This window comes from Bubalus bubalis, chromosome 19 (genome assembly GCF_019923935.1).
Source record: "Bubalus bubalis isolate 160015118507 breed Murrah chromosome 19, NDDB_SH_1, whole genome shotgun sequence".
NCBI lineage: Eukaryota > Metazoa > Chordata > Mammalia > Artiodactyla > Bovidae > Bubalus > Bubalus bubalis.
The window spans coordinates 70,952,586-70,972,198 of NC_059175.1; the positions used below are offsets into that span (position 1 = coordinate 70,952,586).

A 19,613-nucleotide genomic window follows, 5' to 3' on the forward strand; every position below is an offset into this window, starting at 1 on the left:
TGTGTAGCCGTGAAGAGATAGAAGGGCTATCACTATTCGCTGTAGGGCGTTGTCTCCTGATGCAGGAAAAAACAACTCACTGGCGTGGATGGGGAGGAAGATTCAGGAGGGACAGCACATGTGTATACCTCCGGTTGATTCACGCTGATGTACAGCAGAAGCCGCCATAACACTGTGACGCCACTGCCCTTCAATTTAAAGAAAGTTTTACAAAAATCAGTGGGACCTCTAGAGGTGAAAAATAAAACATTTAAAATGAAAAATCACAAGATAAGCTTAACAGCGATTTGGAAACTTCAGAAATTTATCAAGAAGCTTAAACACATAGCTTTCAGTTCAGCTCAGACACTCAGTCATGTGTGACTCTTTGTAACCCCATGGACTGCAGCACGCCAGGCCTCCCTGTCCATCACCAACTCCCAGATCTTGCTCAGACTCATGTCCATCGAGTCGGTGATGCCATCCCACCATCTCATCCTCTGCCGTCCCCTTCTCCTCCTTCCTTCAGTCTTTCCCAGCATCAGGGTCTTTTCCAGTGAGTCAGTTCTTCACATCAGGATTGGAGCTTCAGCATCAGTTCTTCCAATGAATATTCTTCATTGGACTGATTGCTTAGGATTGACTGGTTTGATCTCCTTGCAGTCCAATGGACTCGCAAGAGTCCTCTCCAATACCACAGTTCAGAAGCATCAATTCTTCACCACTCAGCTTTCTTTATGGTCCTACTCCCATATCCATACATGACCACTGGAAAAAACAGAGCTTGGATTAGATGAAACTTTGTCGACAAAGTAATGTCTCTGCTTTTTAATATGCTGCCTAGACTGGTCACAGTTTTTCTTTCAAGAAGCAAGCATCTTTTAATTTCATGGCTGCAGTCAACATCTGCAGTGATTTTGGAGACCAGGAAAACAAAGTCTGTCACTGTTTCCATTGTTTCCCCATCTATTTGCCATGAAGTGATTCCAATCCCAAAGAAAGGCAATGCCAAAGAATGCTCAAACTACCACACAATTGCACTCATCTCACACACTAGTAAAGTAATGCTCAAAATTCTCCAAACCAGGCTTCAGCAATACGTGAACTGTGAACTTACAGATGTTCAAGCTGGTTTTAGGAAAGGCAGAGGAACCAGAGATCAAATTGCCAACATCCGCTGGATCATGGAAAAAGCAAGAGAGTTCCAGAAAAACATCTATTTCTGTTTCATTGACTATGCCAAGCCTTTGACTGTGTAGATCACAATAAACTGTGGAAAATTCTTCAAGAGATGGGAATACCAGACCACCTGACCTGCCTCTTGAGAAACCTATATGCAGGTCAGGAAGCAACAGTTAGAACTGGACATGGAACAACAGACTGGTTCCAAATAGGAAAAGGAGTACGTCGAGGCTGTATATTGTCACCCTGCTTATTTAACTTATATGCAGAGTACATCATGAGAAATTCTGGGCTGGAAGAAGCACAAGCTGGAATCAAGATTGCCGGGAGAAATATCAATAACCTCAGATATGCAGATGACACCACCCTTATGGCAGAAAGTGAAGAAGAATTAAAAAGCCTCTTGATGAAAGTGAAAGAGGAAAGTGAAAAAGCTGGCTTAAAACTCAACATTCAGAAACTAAGATCACGGCATCTGGTCCCATAACTTCATGGCAAATAGATGGGGAAACAGTGGAAACAGTGTCAGGGGTTGCAAAGAGTCGGACATGACTGAGCGACTGAACTGAACTGATGGGACCAGATGCCATGATCTTAGTTTCTGAATGTTGAGTTTTAAGCCAGCTTTTTCACTCTCCTCTTTCACTTTCATCAAGAGGCTTTTTAATTCCTCTTCACTTTCTGCCATAACGGTGGTATCATCTATATATCTGAGATTATTGATATTTCTCCCTGCAGTCTTGATTCCAGCTTGTGCTTCGTCCAGCCTGGCATTTCACATGATATACCCTGCATACAAGTTAAATAAGCAGGGTGACAATATACAGCCTTGATGTACTCCTTTCCCAGTCTGGAGCCACATGGACTTGCCAGGTGGAGCTTACATATGCTTACGGAAGGTTGCCCGTGACCAAGCGGGGACATCGTGACGCACACGTGCAGCGCTGTAAGTGATCTCGGCTGTTACATAATCATTATTTACAGAACGTGGGGCAAGAGGGACAGGATGTGGGGCGGGAGAGCCTGACCGTGCCATCTTGGCTAATTTGCTCTACCCTTACAAGAACAGACAAGGGAAACTACTACAGCAAATTGCTGAAAATCAGCGACTTGTTATATAAATTCTAAAAGCAGCCAGAAAAAATAGACTATGCACAGTTAAACAAACATAGGGATAACCGCCAATTTCTCATCAGTAACATTGCAAACTGGAAGATAATAAAACAATATTCTTCAACTCACTGGAAGAATGCCCATCGACCTAGAATTTGATACTTCGTGAAAATCTTTCAAAAAGGTGAAGGCAGATTAAATTCAGTCTCATTCAAGCAGTGGTTGACAGAATTCACCATCAGCTGATTTGCCGAACAAGAAAACCCTAAGAAGTTACTGGGGCTAAAGGAGTAACCAGCAGCGAGAAGACAGGCTTTCCGCAAAAGAGCGAAGAGAGCAGAAGTAAATTTTACTTCAACAATAATGGACTGTTTAAAGCAAAAACGTTGGTGGAGCTGATGGGGTGCCTAGAAGCAAGTGAGGACCGAGGTGGCTTCTCTCCTTGAAGGGGGCGCCTGCCACAGGGAGCCCGGGTCCACGGCCTCCACCCTGAGCTGCCCATGGTATTCATCCTCATGGGCGGTGGTGAGTAGTTCTTGGGGCCAAAAAATACGGTAAAAACTTGGGATCACACCAAGAGTCCTCTCGGCTAGGGGCTGACCGCGAATGAAGTATAGAGAGGCCCCTGGGGAAGCGGGGCGCTCCCTGCGGCCCTGGATGGCTGCAGCCTCCCCTTTTTCCCCGGTGACCCCACCCCCATGAGAAGCCGGTGCAGAGCGCCAGCCCCTGATGGTCTGCGTGGCCGGCACACGCGCAGAGGAGTTCTGATCTCACACAGCGCCCAGAACCAACATTTGAGGGGCCCTGAGAATGAGCCTCACTCTGGAGAACGGTTTGCATTCGAAGGACCCAACCAAATGCCCAGGTTCACCAAGTTCCTTCTCCAAATATCACCAGCTTCATTCTCCAAATATCACCTACGAACCAGCACCAGGAGATGCTCAGATACATGAGCGCTGTTATGAATGATTTTCCAACAGTGGGCATTTTTCTTGGATGGGAAAGAGAACCCTGTGGGAACCACATCCTCACCAGAAGGGCCGGGCATCGACACAGGGCGTGACCTGGAGTCTGGAAGCTGAGTGGCTCCCAAGCTCCCACACGCCATAGCCGACGCACAGACATCAGGACACCTAGCTGTGCAGGACAGCTGTCCTCCCTGCATGCCAATAACTAGCTCCACCTCGGATGAGACTGGGACAGGGGTCTGAAGCTGCACCCAGAGCCCGTCCCTGAGGGCCGCCTGCATCCCGGGCTTTGGGGGCCGTGAGCCCTGCCCCACTCTCCCACCCACCCCACCTTAGGCTTCCACGGCTGCTCTGTGTTCCCCGCAGGTCACAGGTCTACAGTGCACCTCCCCCTGCTGCAGAGCAGTGCGGGGGCAAAGCTGCGGGGTGGGGAGCAGCCTGGTCCTGCAGGGGCTCCCCCAAGTGTAGCAGGAGCTCAGGGCATGACGGCTGGGGCAGAACTCGCTGCTAAGGAGGATGGATTTTATACTCAGGGCAACAGGGGTCAGCAAAGGCTTTCCAACAGGAGGGTGGGTGTGCTGAACAGAGAGCAGGCTGGAGGGGAAGACAGAGAACAGGGTCCGGCTACATGCTATTCCAATGGCTGAGGCCGGCAGGGCCACCAGCAGATGCTACATGAGTATATAAGAGAAAGGGAAAAGTCTCTGATGTCCTCAGTGTCCCTGGCCCGTATCCCAGGGGCATGGCTCAGAGCCACGGCTGCGCTCCGCCCTGACGCCTTGTTCCTGGGAGGCCTCCAGCCCTCCACTGCCCCCGATTCAGCAAATAGCTCTCCCGTCCACCTGCTTCTCTGAAACCCTGAGCAATTCACCCGGGCTTTAACAGCATCTACCACTTCTGTAGGACATGGAACAACAGACTGGTTCCAAATAGGAAAAGGAGTACGTCAAGGCTGTATATTGTCACCCTGCTTATTTTAACTTCTATGCAGAGTACATCATGAGAAATTCTGGGCTGGAAGAAGCACAAGCTAGAATCAAGATTGCTGGGAGAAATATCAATAACCTCAGATATGCAGATGACACCACCCTTATGGCAGAAAGTGAAGAGGAACTCAAAAGCCTCTTGATGAAAGTGAAAGAGGAGAGTGAAAAAGCTGGCTTAAAGCTCAACATTCAGAAAACGAAGACCATGGCATCTGGTCCCATCACCTCATAGCAAATAGATGGGGAAACAATGGAAACAGTGACAGACTTTATTTTGGGGGGGGCTCCAAAATTTGGAAACAGTGTCAGACTTTGTTTTTGGGGGCTCCAAAATCACTGCAGATGGTGACTGCAGCCATGAAATTAAAAGACACTTACTCCTTGGAAGTAAAGTTATGACCAACCTAGATAGCATATTCAAAAGCAGAGACATTACTTTTCCCAACAAAGGTCCATCTAGTCAAGGCTATGGTTTTTCCAGTGGTCATGTATGGATGTGATAGTTGGACTGTGAACAAAGCTGAGCACCGAAGAATTGATGCCTTTGAACTGTGGTGCTGGAGAAGCCTCTTGAGAGTCCCTTGGACTGCAAGGAGATCCAACCAGTCCATCCTAAAGGGGATCTGCTGAGGCTGAAACTCCAATTCTTTGTCCACCTCATGTGAAGAGTTGACTCATTGGAAAAGACTCTGATGCTGGGAGGGATTGGGGGCAGGAAGAGAAGGAGAAGACAGAAGATGACATGGCTGGATGGCATCACCGACTCGATGGACATGAGTTTGAGTGAACTCTGGGAGTTGGTGATGGACAGGGAGGCCTGGCGTGCTGCGATTCATGGGGTCGGAGAGTCGGACACGACTGAGCAACTGAACTGAACTGAACCGAACCACTTCTGTAAATGGTTAGCAACGTTTTTGATTGTCTGAGACAGAAGGAAAAGAGAGAGAGTAGATGTGAACAGGAACGCAGATGGTACGCTGTCTGGGCATGGGCAGCTCCAGCGAACCCAGGGTCCTGACTCCACAGGCTCTCAGATGGAAACAGGAAGAACACATGCCCTTCCAGAGGCCATCAGGGCAGCTCTCAACAGGAAAACGTGAGCACCATCAAGCCTGGACAGCCGGACAAGTCCCCTCCCTCCCTGGAGCCCCAGCTAGACTGTCCCTCCGGCAGGCGGTGGGTTCTAATGGAAGCTCTTGAGGATCGGGTTCAGCCCTTGGCGACGGCGGCTCCCAGGACGCAGTGGAGAATGATTTTTTTTAAATTTCTTCAACGCTCACATATTGAGATAAAAGAGGTCACTCTGGCTTATACATCAATTCACTTGAATTTGATCCTAACTAAATAAAATGCCCTATTTGTGGTCTATCAAACATACATTGTACACCTGCGTTAATTATTAGAGAGGGCCACACTGAGCAGAAGGAACGCCCGTGTGAAAAGTCAAGACTGGAAGCCGCTGCTCCGGGACCCGGATGGGGACCTTCCGTGGTAAGACTCCCTCCCGGGTGCAAGGCCAGGTTGACGCCGTCTGCGTGCTGGCCTGTTTTTGTTTGTTTAAACCGTAAAGAAGTGTATCCCTGACTTGTTTGACGTTCTTTGCTTTGACAGGATGTAAAGCTGTGCTGAAACCTCGCTTCTCCGGAGCGGTTTCTCAGGGAAACCTGGGAAGTGGGCCTCCGGCCTGCTGCTCAGTTTGGCTCAAACCGAACCCCTTTCTGATTGTAGCCTGTCGGGGGCTCTGACGGCGCCCGCCCTGCTGGAAGGCCGCGTTCCCCACACGGCGCCCGTCTGGGGGCTCCTGTCTCAACAGCGAAAAGAAACACGAAGCGCTCGCTGCCTTTCGCGCGCCTATTTTTTTCCGCCTCCACCTCTCACGTCGTCCACCCAACCCCAGACTCAGGCTGAGGGACCGCGCGCGCTCTCGCGGCTCCCCGCCACTCGGCGCCAGCCCTGGGCCAGGCGTCTCGCCCGCGCCTCGGGAGGAGGCGGCGCGCGGCCCGGCCCCCAGCCCCGCGACCTCGCCTCTCCGCGGGACAGCCCCCGACCCGCCGGAACCGCGGGGCACGCCGGGAGGACGGCGCGGTGGTGACGTCACACCGCGCCCCCGACGCAGGCGCGTGCGCGAGGCCGCTGGAACTACCCTTCCCAGGGCGCCCCGCGGCGCGCCCACTTCCGGCGGACGGTGCGGGGCCCGGAAGCGGCGCGGCGGCGAATCCCGCGGCGACAGGTCGGCGGCGGCGGCGGCGGCGGCGGCGGCGGCGGCGGCGAGCATGCGGGGCAGCCGGCTGCCCGCGGCGCGCGGCGCGTTCGTTCCTCGGCGGTGGCGGCGGCGCGCGGCGGCTCTCGCGTGAGCGGCGGCGGCCGGAGCGTCCGGCAGGGCGACGGGCGGGCGGAGTGCCCGCGTCTGCGAGGCGGCCCGGCGGGGCCCGGCGGCGGCGCCATGTGGAGCGGCCGGAGCTCCTTCACCAGCCTGGTCGTGGGCGTGTTCGTGGTGTACGTGGTGCACACCTGCTGGGTCATGTACGGCATCGTGTACACCCGCCCGTGCTCCGGGCACGGCCGCTGCATCCAGCCCTACCTGGCGCAGAGGCCCAAGCTGCAGGTGAGCGCCTGCCCCCCGCCCGCCCTCCACCCTCGGGCCGGGCGGGCCGAGCCGGGCGCCAGACTCTGACCCAGGTGAGGCCGCCTCCCCGCCCGAGCCCCGACGACCCTCGGCCCGCAGCTGGCCCCTGTGCCCCGCCCCGTCCAGCGGCCAGCCTCAGGCTTCAGCAGGTGTCCCTCTGTGGCAGGCCTGGCCCTCAGCCATCGTGGCACCGCCGAGTCCTGTCCCCTGAGGAACGGCAGGCACCTTCCCCGCAGCGGCCGCTCAGGTCTTCCTCTGTCAGCGCCCTCGCTTTCTGCCAGGGCCCTCGCAGGCTTGATTTTCTTGACGGTCCTTTTTTCAGCTCAGTGTGTATACCACCACGCGGTCTAATCTGGGCGCTGAGAACAACGTGGATCTGGTCTTGAACGTGGAGGACTTTGACGTGGAGTCCAAATTTGAAAGGTACGGATGTGGGCAAGGTGACAGGCAAGCCCCGTGACCATTGAGATTGTTGAAGAGTCAGTGTATGCGTGTGTGTGTGAGAGAGAGAGAGAGAGTGTGAGAGAAGTGTACCGCAGAGAAGTGGCGTTACCGACCCTCTCGTGCGCGGTGGAGTGCTTCAGCTGCAAACGTGCGGAGCGTAGGCAGCAAACTTGGTTTCACTTGAAAGTAGCAGCTTTCTCACTTAGGAAGTAGCTTACCCAGCTTCTAACAGTTGCGGGATGCAGCTCGGCCCTGGGGAGTTTCCGGAGGGATGGGGATGGGTGCAGACGACATGCTGAACAGAGCTTACACAGATCCGACAGCAAAACTTGTGTTTTCCCAACAGAATTGATTCAGTTCTGTTATCTAGAAGGGAAAAGAGAAGGATGGACGGAAGAATTTAGCAGAAAATCAAAATTAAGTGAAGTGTAGCTTTACAGAAAAGAGCAAGCAGAGTAAATATGGAAGTATGTAGTGTGACTTTTTAAAGCTGCATGTAACCGATGATTCTAGGTTTTTAAGTTTCAAGAAACATAATTTTAAAAGCGATGTGCTCATCACGAGTCCTCCTCTTCCGTCTTTGTTGTCTGGGAGGCGTCAAGACGAGTACTGGGGTGTGTGACTCGGCAGAGCCCGAGTCCTGTGGGAGAGCTGCTGTGGGGACGGGGTGGGTCACGCGTGCCTGGGGCTGGCCTGCGACCTCAGCAGAAGGCATGCAGGCTTCGCAGCGGCCGCCCGTGCCTTCAGGGTGCGTTGCGTAAACCTACGTGGGGACTCCAGTGACATCTAGGCAGGTGGGTTTCACTCTTAGTACTTCTCAGCCGACAGGAATCGGTTTGGGTTCAAAACAGCATTTTCTGTGGACGTGCTCGCGTGATCTCCACGTCCCCAGAACAAAACGCTCACGGCGTTGTCGTCGGTTATGTTGTTTCAGGACAGTCAACGTCTCTGTTCCCAAGAAAACGAGGAACAATGGCACGCTGTACGCCTACGTCTTCCTCCACCACGCCGGCGTCCTGCCCTGGAACGACGCGAAGCAGGTGCACCTGGTGAGCCCGCTAACCACCTACATGGTCCCCAAGCCGGAGGAGGTCAGCCTGCTGACCGGGGAACCTGCGGCACAGGTGAGCGGCGCTGGCGGAAGGCAGCCTGCTGGCCCCTTGAAGTCCACACGCGTCTGCACGTGCAGTTATCTGTGTTGAGTTAGTGATGTGCAGATGAGTCTTCGGTGACTTTCTTTACCTGGATTCCTTCTCAGGTCACCGGGCCTCTGAGCCCTGGGAGCGTGTGTGCAGGGCAGAGAGTTGGTGCAGGGTGGCCCGCCTCAGCTACGGTCAGACTTGGAGCTGGTGACGCTGTGCTGGGGCAGGACAAGGCAGCGCTGGGGTGTTGATTCTAAGGATGTGACCTAAATTAGGAGAAAGGCAGGAGTACAAAATGTGTCTCATACGCCTAGAAAACCACACGTTCAGGGAAGGCTGGTGGGCACGCACTTGGCTGTGACCGCAGGGGAGGACGGAACAGAGGTAGCCTGGGGTTGGGGCCGTGTGCCCTGGAAGGAGAGCCCTTCATGTCCAGGGGCGGCAGCTCTCCGGGAGGTGTCCACATCGTCTTCTCTGTGTCCTTGGAGAGGCCCGGGTTCCCTTCCCTGCAGACCGCACAGCACTGCTTCAGGGCCTCCCCTGGAGGCCTGTGGAGGGTGAGGGCGGCTCTGGATCGGTGGGCGCTGTGGGCGCTGAGTCGCCGCCCCTGTCGCTGCCTCAGGGCCTCCCCGGGAGGATCGGGGCGCTGAGTCGGGCGCTGAGTCGCCGTCCGCGGGAGGATCGGGGCGCTGAGTCGCCGCCCCTGTCGCTGCCTCAGGGCCTCCCCGGGAGGATCGGGGCGCTGAGTCGCCGTCCGCGGGAGGATCGGGGCGCTGAGTCGCCGCCCGCGGGAGGATCGGGCGCTGAGTCGGGCGCTGAGTCGCCGCCCCTGTCGCTGCCTCAGGGCCTCCCCGGGAGGATCGGGGCGCTGAGTCGCCGTCCGCGGGAGGATCGGGGCGCTGAGTCGCCGCCCGCGGGAGGATCGGGCGCTGAGTCGGGCGCTGAGTCGCCGCCCCTGTCGCTGCCTCAGGGCCTCCCCGGGAGGATCGGGCGCTGAGTCGCCGCCCCTGTCGCTGCCTCTGGGAGACGGCTCCGCTGTCAGCACTGGAGCTGGAGGGCGGAGACACATAGAGCGTCGCTGTTCACGGGGCTGCTCAGGTGCAGCGTTAAGGTCTTCCCGTCAGGAAGGGTTTGTTCTGAATTTAGTGGATTTAGGCTTGTTGCCCAGGCGCGGACAGGCCCCTTCCAGAAGGCTGGGCAGAGCTGCTTGAGAAGCATCTCGGTTCAGGCTCCTTGCAGGCTGCAGGGCTTTTACCTCCAGACTGCCCCCGCTTCCTGTGACTGTTCAGGGCTCGGCCTTCCCGGGGCAGGAGTCCATGAGACGCAGGATCACGAGCTCTGGAACAGCAGGCCTTCGGTTTCTGCCATGAGCAGGCTGTGGGGAGTGAGGGTCTGGGCGAGGGCCGCCGGGGTCCCTCTCGGGCCGGCTCGGGGCTGCACTCTCTCCCAGGTGAGGGTTCCACACCCCGCCCCCAAGACCCGCAGGGCCTGCCCCTCCCGGCCTTTCCCTGCTGAGTCAGCGCTCATGTTCAGCAGCAGATCGAGGCCGAGAAGAGGCCGACGAGTGCCCTGGATGAGCCGGTTTCTCACTGGAGGCCCAGGCTGACCCTAAACGTGATGGTGGACAACTTCATCTTTGACGGGGCCTCCTTGCCCGCGGACGTGCAGCGCTACATGAAGATGTAGGTGCCGCTGAGGCTCCGGGGCAGGCCCGCTGCAGGTCCCGCGCCCAGCTTGAGCATCACTCGTGCACTCCCTGAGCCAACAGCAGAGGGGGCATCCGGTGGGTGGGGGAGCCCCCGGGATCGTGGCCAGCCACAGTCCAGGAGCAGATGGGCCACCCCTGCACCCCTGAGACCTCTGTGGTGGGGAGCCGGGGGCTGCCTGGAGTGCCCCCGCCATCCTGCCTCCTGGAGGTCTCGCTGGTCCCAGCTGCCACCACGACCGGGAGGGAAGAGGGAGCAGCAGGTGTTCGTCTCGGGGGGACAGTGGGGAACCTGATTGGGCCGAGTCACCCTGCACCCTTGAGGCAATCCCCTGTCAGTGTCCCGTGACCTCACGCCACTCCCTAAGCTTAAATGCTGGTCGTTAGGTCACCCTCTTTCCGTCACTTGCCATCAGAAGCATAACCGTTGAAACCGGCTTAGGGCATCCTGCCCTAACCCCGACGCCGGTCTGGCCCCAGGTCGACACGTAGCTCCCAGAAACTCGGATGAGAATTGTCGCCTCACACACTTCTCAGCGGCCCTTCTGGTGCGCTCATGACACTCTGCCTTCTGTAAAGTTCTCATTTTTTAATGCTGGGTGTGTGCGTAGTTGGGAGCGTGAGGGCCGCGGGGCGCGAGGCCCCTGCCCGCCCCCTCCCAAGCCTGTGGCCCGCACGTCTTGCCGCACCCCGGACCCTCGTGTGGGCGCACGCACGGCCCCTCGTTCTGTGTCCTGAATGGCGTCCCGTTGAGCGCCCGGTGCCCAGCCTCACTGCGTTTTCCAGTGGCGGCTGTGAGGGGGGAACGTGGCGCACGGGCCCCTCCACTCCCTGTGGGAATGCGCGTCCTGGGCCTGCCAGCAACCAGAAGCCGCTGGAGTTGCGGTTGGGGGAGCGGTCTGTGAGATAGACCCAGCATCTTGGGGCTTCCGTCCCCCCGGGTGCGGGAGCCCCCCAGTGACCTGGAGACGGCTCTGCCCCCAGGATCCAGCTGGGGAAGACGGTGCAGTACCTGCCCATCCTGTTCATTGACCAGCTGAGCAACCGCGTCAAGGACCTCATGGTGAGTCGGCTGCCGCTGCCGACCCCAACATAGCGTGCATACTGCGGGCAGCGGGTCCCACCCGTGATAAGCACGAAGCCCTGGGAGGGCTACTTATCCCTCAAGTGGCTGTGGCCGTGGCTCCGCGGGAGCCCGGGTTTCTGGTGTGGAGGCATCTGGAGCAGAGCCTGCCTCTTCCAGGCTGGCGCCTGGTCACCTGCGCCCCCCCGGGATGGGCTGGGCTAACAGCTGATGCCTGAGGTTGCTTACCGCTGCAGGCACCGTGCTGGGCGCCTCGCAGCACCCAAACCACCGTGTCCCCGACCTGCAGGGCCTCACTTAGGGTCAGGGAGGTGCCCTCTCCACGGAGGCCTGCTGCTTAGCATCTCTGGGCAGAGCTCAGCTGTGGGGGCCGCAGGGTCGGGTGTCATGGGACACCTCCCCTCCACACACAGTCACACGTCAGTTCCAAGTGTCCTCGAGGGCCTTATTGAGGGGCCGCTCCTCCCTGCAGCTCCTGCCGCCCCCGTGAGTGTGGCCGCCCCCCTGTGTTCTTCTCAGGGCAGCCTTGGCATCTGGTCCCCGGGCAGGGGCTCAGACTCCCGTGGGCCTTTGCTCGACTCAGCTGCCAACGTGGGTCCCCGCGCCTGCCCAGGAGGCGCCAGGGCTGTGGTCACAAGAGACACACAGGGTTCAGGTGATGGAGAGGAGCTCGAGGAGTGAGGGCTTCCTGGAGGAGGTGCCTGCAGGTCCCCAGAGGACGGTGTGGTGCCGGGCCCGCGGGGTCCCAGCCTGGCTCAGGGCCGGACTGCCACCACTCCGCCGCAGGTCATCAACCGCTCCAGCACTGAGCTGCCGCTCACCGTGTCATACGACAAGATCTCGCTGGGGCGGCTGCGCTTCTGGATCCACATGCAGGACGCCGTGTACTCACTGCAGCAGTTCGGTGAGGCTGCCGGGCGTGTCCCGGCAGTGGGGAGTCGGGGGAGCCCAGAACTCGGCACCTGTCCACCTGTGAGGCTGTCCCCCTTGGGCCCCGTGGGGTCCGAGGAGCTCCTTTCCAGACGAGGTGACCCCTCGGGGCTCTGTAGTACGGGTCCATGTCGCTCCTCACTCGGGTCCTCGGTCCCCTTTAGGATTCTCAGAAAAAGATGCTGACGAAGTGAAGGGGATCTTTGTCGACACCAACTTGTATTTCTTGGCGCTGACCTTCTTCGTGGCTGCATTCCACGTGAGTGCTCCTGGTTTTCCAGTGCAGCCTCCCCTCTCCCCGCCCCGCAGGAGAGGGGTCTACACTCAGGCTCGACTAGCTGAAGGGCTAGGCTTCGTCTGTTTGGAGCCGTTTTGAAAACAAATCAAAATCAATGAGATTAGCAAAATAGGTGTTGCCTTGTCTGAGGTCTGGCACGGTGATTCCAAGAGTTACGGTCAGGTCCTGCTGGGAGGGTCCCCGTTAGACGCGGTGGCTGGCGACTGCCAGGAAAGCCTGCGTGGAGCTGTGCTCGGGGTGGAGGGTGGGGGTGAGGCCCCGCTCCCGGCTGTAACAGTGGGTCCACAGGCCAGGGGACCAGCCACCAGAGAAGCTAGAACTTGTCAGGGCCGCGCTGGGGCTGAGGTCTCCCTGAGTGGACAGTGTCTCCAATCGAGCCCGTGCTCACCCACATAGCATGGGGGCTCATCGCTGTCCTGTCCTCTTCCAGCTGCTTTTTGATTTCCTGGCGTTTAAAAACGACATCAGCTTCTGGAAGAAGAAGAAGAGCATGATCGGCATGTCTACCAAAGCAGGTAGTGGCTCGGGACTCGCTCGTGTCCTCCAAGGTGCCCCCCGCTGGGCCACATGGGCGGGTGATGAGCTCACTTGGACGCCCACAGGGGTCTTCGCCCGGGACCCACACGGCTCTTGCTTGGGACGGGCTTTTAGGTCCCCGTGGGAGCAGCCTGGGAGGGTGAGGGCAGCCTCTTGGCCGTGGTGAGCACCCCGTATGCCTGGGGCGGGGGGCTCGGGGTCCGGTTCTCGGTGCTTGTCTGCATGGGCTCGTGGTCCTGCGGGCCGCCAGGTTGGCTTCCCAGCAGGAGGTGGCTCTTCAGCTCCCGTGGAGTCACTCTGAGGGCGGGGCCTGGGGTGCTTGGACGGCCCCTGCGTCCAGGTCCCAGGGTCTTCTGTCCTCGCCTCTGACTTTCTCGGAGGGGAGGACCCCGCTGAGGCCCTCCGCTGGCCTCTGCCGTTGTGGTGTGAGCAGGGTTTGTGGGGCCTGGAGCCCGCGTTCCTGGCGGGCATTGCCCTGCAGGGGACATTCCCACAGCCGTGGTGGCTCCTGAGTCTCCGCTGGGAAGACAGGCCCGGCTCCGGGTCCCCGTTAGGAGCCGTGTCCCCAGCATCCCGTCCGCGCGTTGTGTCAGTGCGTGTGGCTCACACACGTCCTGGCTGAGGTGGCTTTCTGTTGGGTCCCAGCCTTTCATGGCTCCACGGCTCCCTTTCAGTGGGCAGAGGGGAGACGCGCCTGAAGGTGCTGGTGCCTGGGGACTGAGTGCCTGTGGGCACGTATGTACCTGTTAGGAGTGTGCACGTGTGTGCACCTGTGTGGGTGTGTGTGTGGGTGCAGCTGGCTGGCCCCGCCCTGCGCTCAGCCCCGCCCGCCCGTCCCCAGTGCTCTGGCGCTGCTTCAGCACCGTGGTCATCTTCCTGTTCCTGCTGGACGAGCAGACGAGCCTCCTGGTGCTGGTGCCTGCGGGCATTGGAGCCGCCATCGAGGTGAGTGGCCCACCTGGGCGCTGGTCTGCGTGTTGCCTCAGAGGTCCTGGGGCCCGGGTGCTCATCGCGGGTCGGGACTGGCGTCTTCCTGGGGACTGGCTGGCCTGGCTAGGGCGAGGGCGCCACTGTCTGGCTCCTCCAGCGGAGCTCCACACAGCCCCGTGTGTCTCCACCTGGACGCTTCCTCGTCCTGTCCGCCCACGAGATGTGGTAGCTCGGTGGGTGGACCCCGTGGCTGTCGCTGAACTGATGCTGTGTGGAGCAGGATGGGTAATGGGCGATGTGGGAGTGATGGGCCAGGATGCTCCCTCTCTGGAGTCCAGGGCCCCTTGGGCCTCCGGCACCACCCTCACCAGGACCCTCAGCGTGGCTTTGTCCAGGCCTTTGCCTGTGGGCACCCCTTGGGAAGTGCTGGCTGGACCCTCCCGCAGCCACAAGTCGTGTGGACACCGACTTCACTGTTGGGCTGGCCCCACCTCAGGGGGGCGGCCACCTGGAGACACCCAGCCGTGGCAGGACACAGGACTCTGTGCTGCCTGGGGGGCTGGAAGAAGGTGCCAGGGCAAGTCTGGAGGTGGTGGGGGTGGCCAGGCACAGGTGAACTAGGTGGGGACTTGGTGGTCCCCAAGGGCGGACAGGCTGGGTCTGTGCTGGAGACGGGCGTTGGTCAGGGGCCCGCCGAGTGGTCAGGCTGACCTGGGGTGCAGCGGGGCATGAGTGGCCCGTGTCCTGATCGGCCACCGTCCAAGGAGCAGGCCGTGGTTTCTTCTGGGTCCTGGAACCTTAGGTGTGGGTTTTCCTTTCTCAGCTGTGGAAAGTGAAAAAGGCCTTGAAGATGACCGTCATCTGGAGAGGCCTATGGCCCACATTTCAGGTAGGGGACCCCCCCCCCATGTCCTCTCAGGGACCCATCACTTGGTCCCGTCGCAGCGCACCTGTGGGACAGGCCAGCCGCTGCGCGCGTCCCTTGGCTGCGCCCCACCACGTACAGTCCTGAGGGCGGGTGACCGTCTCATGGTCACCTGTAGGCCCGCGGGGACACGCGGGGGTGTCTTGGTGTGGGCGGGGCGGCTCACCCCTCTGCAGCTCTGCCCTCAAGCCCCCTGGGATCCCCCGTCCCCAGCCATAGGAGCAGCAACCCCCCACCCCACGACCAGGCAGGACGCTGGTTAGCCCATCTCAAGTGCAGCCCCCCTGGGGTGGGGTCCCGCCCTGACCACACCCTGAGGGGCTCTCCGTTGTCGAGCTTCCTGGGGCGGCAGTGGGAGGTGATGGCCGGGCGGCTGCTCCGCTCTTTGTGGCGGGCCTCACGTGCAGACCCCCGGGACTGTGAGGGTGCAGGCGTGCAGGTCGAGGGCGGGTCACACGGCGGTGGGGTGCAGCTTGCGGTCCGCGTCACCCCATGCGTCTGCCCTGACTGAGGAGGAGCAGGGCGTTTACTGAAAGCCCAGCAGGACGGGGGCAGGAAGCGGCCATGCTGCGTAACGTCTGGGTTGATGGGCCTGCCACGGCCTCGCATCTCGGGCGGTGCGCTCAGGGCTGCCGTGCCTGGCTGGGGGTTCCTCCCGCTCAGCCCGCAGCCAGGCTGAGCCCGGGCGCCAGCCTGGCCCCTGGGGTGACGTGCTTGTGTGGACTCCTTTGCAGTTTGGCACTTACAGTGAGTCTGAGCGGAGGACAGAGGAGTACGACGCCCAGGTGAGCGGCGGCGCGGCGTGCTCACCTGCAGGCATGGGCCGGGCTGTGGCTGCCAGGAGGAGGCCCATCCTGGGTGTGGGACCCGCCCGCCTTAACTGCGACCCCTGGAAGCTGCCTGCTGGTCTTCTGACCCGGGGGGGGCGCTGGGGGCTCCCAGGTCCCAGTCCTGTGGTGCCTGCTCCACGTGCTGTCCTGTTGGGAGGCGTCTTCGCGCCCGTGGGGCTGTGAGCCGGGCCCGTTCCACGACGTGGGGTGCCCCCTCCCACGAGGTTCTCGGGTTGGTTGACACGTTCCTCGTGCAGGGATTTTGTGTTCTGGTTTCACGGGCGTCGGCCGCATCCCAGTCTTCATCAGGTTTTGGTAAAGCCCAGATGGGAATCGAGGGTAGTAGGCTGCCTTAATGGGCAGGTGGCCCCAACAGGGAGCCTGGCGCCTTTCTTCAGAGTCCTTTGCTGGACGTCTGGTCCCCCGCCTGCCCCCAGTCACGCTGTGAGTCTGGCTGTGTGTCAGGGGCCGGTGTGGATCCATCACGCGTTCATGGTGGACGTCCTGTGGGTAGATGCTCGCCAGCCTGTATCCTCCACGCAGCCCAGCTTTGCTGCCCTGGACGTCCCGCCGCTGTGCCCTCTGGTCTGTGGGTCTAGGCGGCTCGGAGGACGGGCCTTGACTGGGCACCTTCTGTCCCCCAGGCCATGAAATACCTATCTTACCTGCTCTACCCTCTCTGCATCGGGGGTGCCGTCTACTCACTGCTCAACATCAAGTACAAGAGGTGAGAGCACTCTGCTGACGGCTGCGGGTCCAGCGCAGCTTCGCCCTCAGCCGGGGTCCTGGCTGCCCGTTGCTGGCCCCGCGTGGCCATCTGGTCCCAGCAGGCTGGGGAGCCCTTACGGGAGCAGACTAATTGCTGGCCACACAGCCCGTGTCCAGAGAGGCCAGGGCCTCTGCACTGTCTTGGCCCCATTCTCCCAGCGCGGGTGACCCCCAGCGGCACCGGTGCTCGGGCCGGGCTCAGGGCCGCCCACGGGCTCTGTAGTTCTGTCCCACTGGAGGTCGTCAGGGGAAGTGTTCAATGCCCAGTCTCTTCCGTCCCCTCGGTGGGGGCTCCAGGTGCCGGGTCTCTGCTGTCCCCTCGGTGGGGGCTCTAAGGAGCCCGCCGTCCATGCAGGTGGCCCGGGCTAGCCCACCAAGAGCAGCCCCCGCTGCGGCCCCAGCACCGGAGGGGCCGGGGGCCTCGGTCACGACAGGCCGAGTGGCGCCCCCGTCACCTGCCCTTGCCTTCCAGCTGGTATTCCTGGTTGATCAACAGCTTCGTCAACGGTGAGTCTCCCGTCTCGGCAGCAGCGTTTGTAGCGGGTCACGTCATCCGGCCCTGCCTGCCGCACCCCGCGTCCCCCTTGCTGGGCCTGTGGGGTCAGCTGTGGGCATCGTGTTCTCATGGGGTAGTCGGTGCAGGCACCGCAGCCCCCAGCCCCGTGTTCCGGGGCAGCACGGCCCGCTCGGCTTGTCCAGATGGTGAGCTGCCGCTCGCAGGCCGCCGGGCCCGGCTCGGCGTGTTCACCGGGGGTGGGAGGGGCCCGTCTCTGCCCCGGGCAGGAGGCGGTGGGTAACGGCAGGCAGAGCTCCCAGGCGTCTGGAGTCGGTAGCTCCGATGCCCGGCGGCAGGGGCAGCATCCCAGCCCCATGCCTCCACGCCCGTGTCTCCCCAGGGGTCTACGCATTTGGCTTCCTGTTCATGCTGCCCCAGCTCTTCGTGAACTACAAGGTAAGACGCGCGCCCCCTCACCCGTGGGCCGCGCCCTGGGCCGCCCAGCCCTGACGCGCCTGTCTCCTTGTCCCCAGATGAAGTCAGTGGCCCACCTGCCCTGGAAGGCCTTCACCTACAAGGTCGGTGTGCTGCCTGCACAGGCCCTTGGGCACCGTCCCTCGTGGCCCCGTCGTGTCAGCCGTGCTTCTGTGCAGGGGCGTTGGGGGCTGGGCGGGGGGTTCTCCTTCAAGCACAGAGCCCCGCAGTGGCCCTGGAAGCCCGGGGTCCCTGCCCCAGCCCCATAGCCGGTCTCCCGAGGGACAGCCCTGCTGCTTCCTGGCACCACACATCCTGCAGCAGGTGGGTGCTCTTGACCCGCTGGCTGGTGTCGCGTGCTGGGTCCCTGTCCCCCAGACCGCGGCTCCAGTGGTCCCAGGCCCGAGCTGGCCAAGGGCTGTCTGGGCATGTCGTGGCCCGGCCACGTGCAGAGGCTGGCGCTGCGTGACCCTCCAGTGACCATGAACTAGAGCGTGCCGGGTCGGGCGTGGGGATGGTCAGAGCTTCCTTCTGCTTTGGATCTGCACGGGGATTCCATGCAGACGGCTCTGTGATCCCACCACCGCTCCTGGGTGGTGCTTCTCCATCCTGTTTGCGGAGGGCTGGCGGGACGCCCGGCCGTGGGGTCTGTGCCAGGGTCACCCTGGGCCCAGGACCCCTGCTGCTCTCCGCTGTGGTGGTGCTCAGGTCACTGGGTGGCGAGTGCCCACGGGTGACCGCGTGCCCAGGCGGCTCTGGTCTCACAGCCCTGCCCGCCCGCAGGCCTTCAACACCTTCATCGACGACGTGTTCGCCTTTATCATCACCATGCCCACCTCCCACCGGCTGGCCTGCTTCAGGGACGACGTGGTGTTTCTCGTGTACCTGTACCAGCGGTGGTGAGTGTGCCCCAGTCCTGCTCCTGTAGGGGAGACGTTGGCAGGTGGGGCCTCGGGGCCTGGCTCCCCACGCAGGAGCACTGCTGTCTGTCTGACCACCCCACGAGCACACGGCTCCCCTGCTCAGCAGAGCGTGCGGCGGGCCACGGCCCCGCCCTGCGCGCGTCAGCGGCTCCCCTGCTCGGCAGAGCGTGCAGCGGGCCGCGGCCCCGCTCTGCGCGCGTCAGGAGCCTCAGCGTGGCTGCAGCTGTCGGCAGCGGCCTCGGGAGCAGAGGTCTGGCCTGACTGTTCTAAGAACGTCGAGAGGGCACAAGGCAAACCCGCGCCGGTCTCTCCCACGGGGACTGACCTTCCGAGTCCTGGCTCTCATTCACCCAGGACACGCGTGTTCGCCCTTGCGTGCCAGCCAGCCTGATGCACACATGGTCTCGTTGCAGGCTTTATCCCGTGGATAAGAGTAGAGTGAACGAGTTTGGGGAGTCCTACGAGGAGACCCCCCAGCGGAAACCCCACACAGACTGAGCCAGTCAAGGCGCCGCTGCAGAGGGTCGGCGGCTCAGGTGGGCCTCCCGCCATCACAGCCTCTACGTTGCCAAACCCCCGAGTCTCCTTCACAGCCTCGGGTGCGTCCACCTCACGGCCTCGGGTGCCTCCACGTCGTGTCCGCGGTGCCGACGGCGCTGATGACGCCCCCGCACGGACGTCCGTCCTGGTCGCCGGGTCTGGTGCCCATGGGTGCTGGGCCGCTCCTGCGGGGTCCCCACCCTGGATTCCGTCTCCCGGGGTCTGTGGGCGCTCCTCACGGGGATTTCACATGCCTCCTTGAATCCGTTCCGTGTAGACTCTGGGATCAAATGGGTTTTTTCCTTTTCATTTAAATTTGACTATTTTACAGCTTAATGTACGTATGTTTCTATTTTAAAATAAATTTCTCTGGCTGTACACTCTTCTTGGGCTGATGTGACGTAGGTTTCATATAGTGGCGTTTATCCCATTCCCAGAAGTGAATGCACGATGGGGTGTGTGTGTGTGTGTGTGTGTTGTGTGTGTGTGTGTGTGTGTCAACAGGAGAAGATTTCAGGAATCTCGGACCACAAGTAGTCTTTCGTGTCTGCGTCTCGTTTTAAAGCTGAGTCATCGCAGTGTCCTGGGGGTCAGTAGACGAGTTTTGTTAGGGAAACGCCCTAGGGCTTGCAGAGGGAGGAGCAGGGCGGGGAGGTGTCTTCGCGGACAGGGCAGATGAGGGTGAGAGCTGGTGGGTGACGCAGTCAGTCGTATTCCCTGATGTTCATCCTTG

General features: G+C 60.4%; 1 protein-coding gene across 5 annotated transcripts; it reads left to right on the forward strand.

Moving 5' to 3' along the window:
• Nucleotides 1–6,550: 6,550 nt before the first annotated feature.
• Nucleotides 6,551–19,265, forward strand: CLPTM1L (CLPTM1 like). Of its 5 annotated transcripts, none has more exons than XM_025270738.3 (17): nt 6,551–6,833; nt 7,177–7,277; nt 8,233–8,422; nt 9,974–10,122; nt 11,130–11,208; nt 12,016–12,133; nt 12,324–12,418; nt 12,888–12,972; nt 13,836–13,939; nt 14,748–14,813; nt 15,584–15,634; nt 16,324–16,406; nt 16,803–16,954; nt 17,344–17,399; nt 17,477–17,521; nt 18,201–18,316; nt 18,754–19,265. In XM_025270738.3, the coding sequence occupies exons 1-17, from the start codon at nt 6,672–6,674 to the stop codon at nt 18,836–18,838; spliced, it is 1,737 nt and encodes a 578-aa protein (XP_025126523.2). In that variant the 5' UTR covers nt 6,551–6,671; the 3' UTR covers nt 18,839–19,265. The 5 variants fall into 5 exon arrangements, with proteins under 5 accessions (XP_025126523.2, XP_025126524.2, XP_044788317.2 ...); XM_025270739.3 differs by having other exon boundaries at nt 6,552–6,833; nt 9,977–10,122; XM_025270740.3 differs by having other exon boundaries at nt 6,554–6,833; nt 16,920–16,954.
• The last annotated feature ends 348 nt before the right edge of the window (nt 19,266–19,613 follow it).

Coding starts and splice junctions, on each gene's coding strand:
- CLPTM1L (XM_025270738.3), top strand. CDS start 6,672: ATGTGGAGCGGCCGGAGCTCCTTCACCAGCCTGGTCGTGGGCGTGTTC. Junction 16,955..17,343: donor GATCAACAGCTTCGTCAACG/GTGAGTCTCCCG, acceptor GTGTCTCCCCAG/GGGTCTACGCATTTGGCTTC. Junction 17,400..17,476: donor AGCTCTTCGTGAACTACAAG/GTAAGACGCGCG, acceptor CCTTGTCCCCAG/ATGAAGTCAGTGGCCCACCT.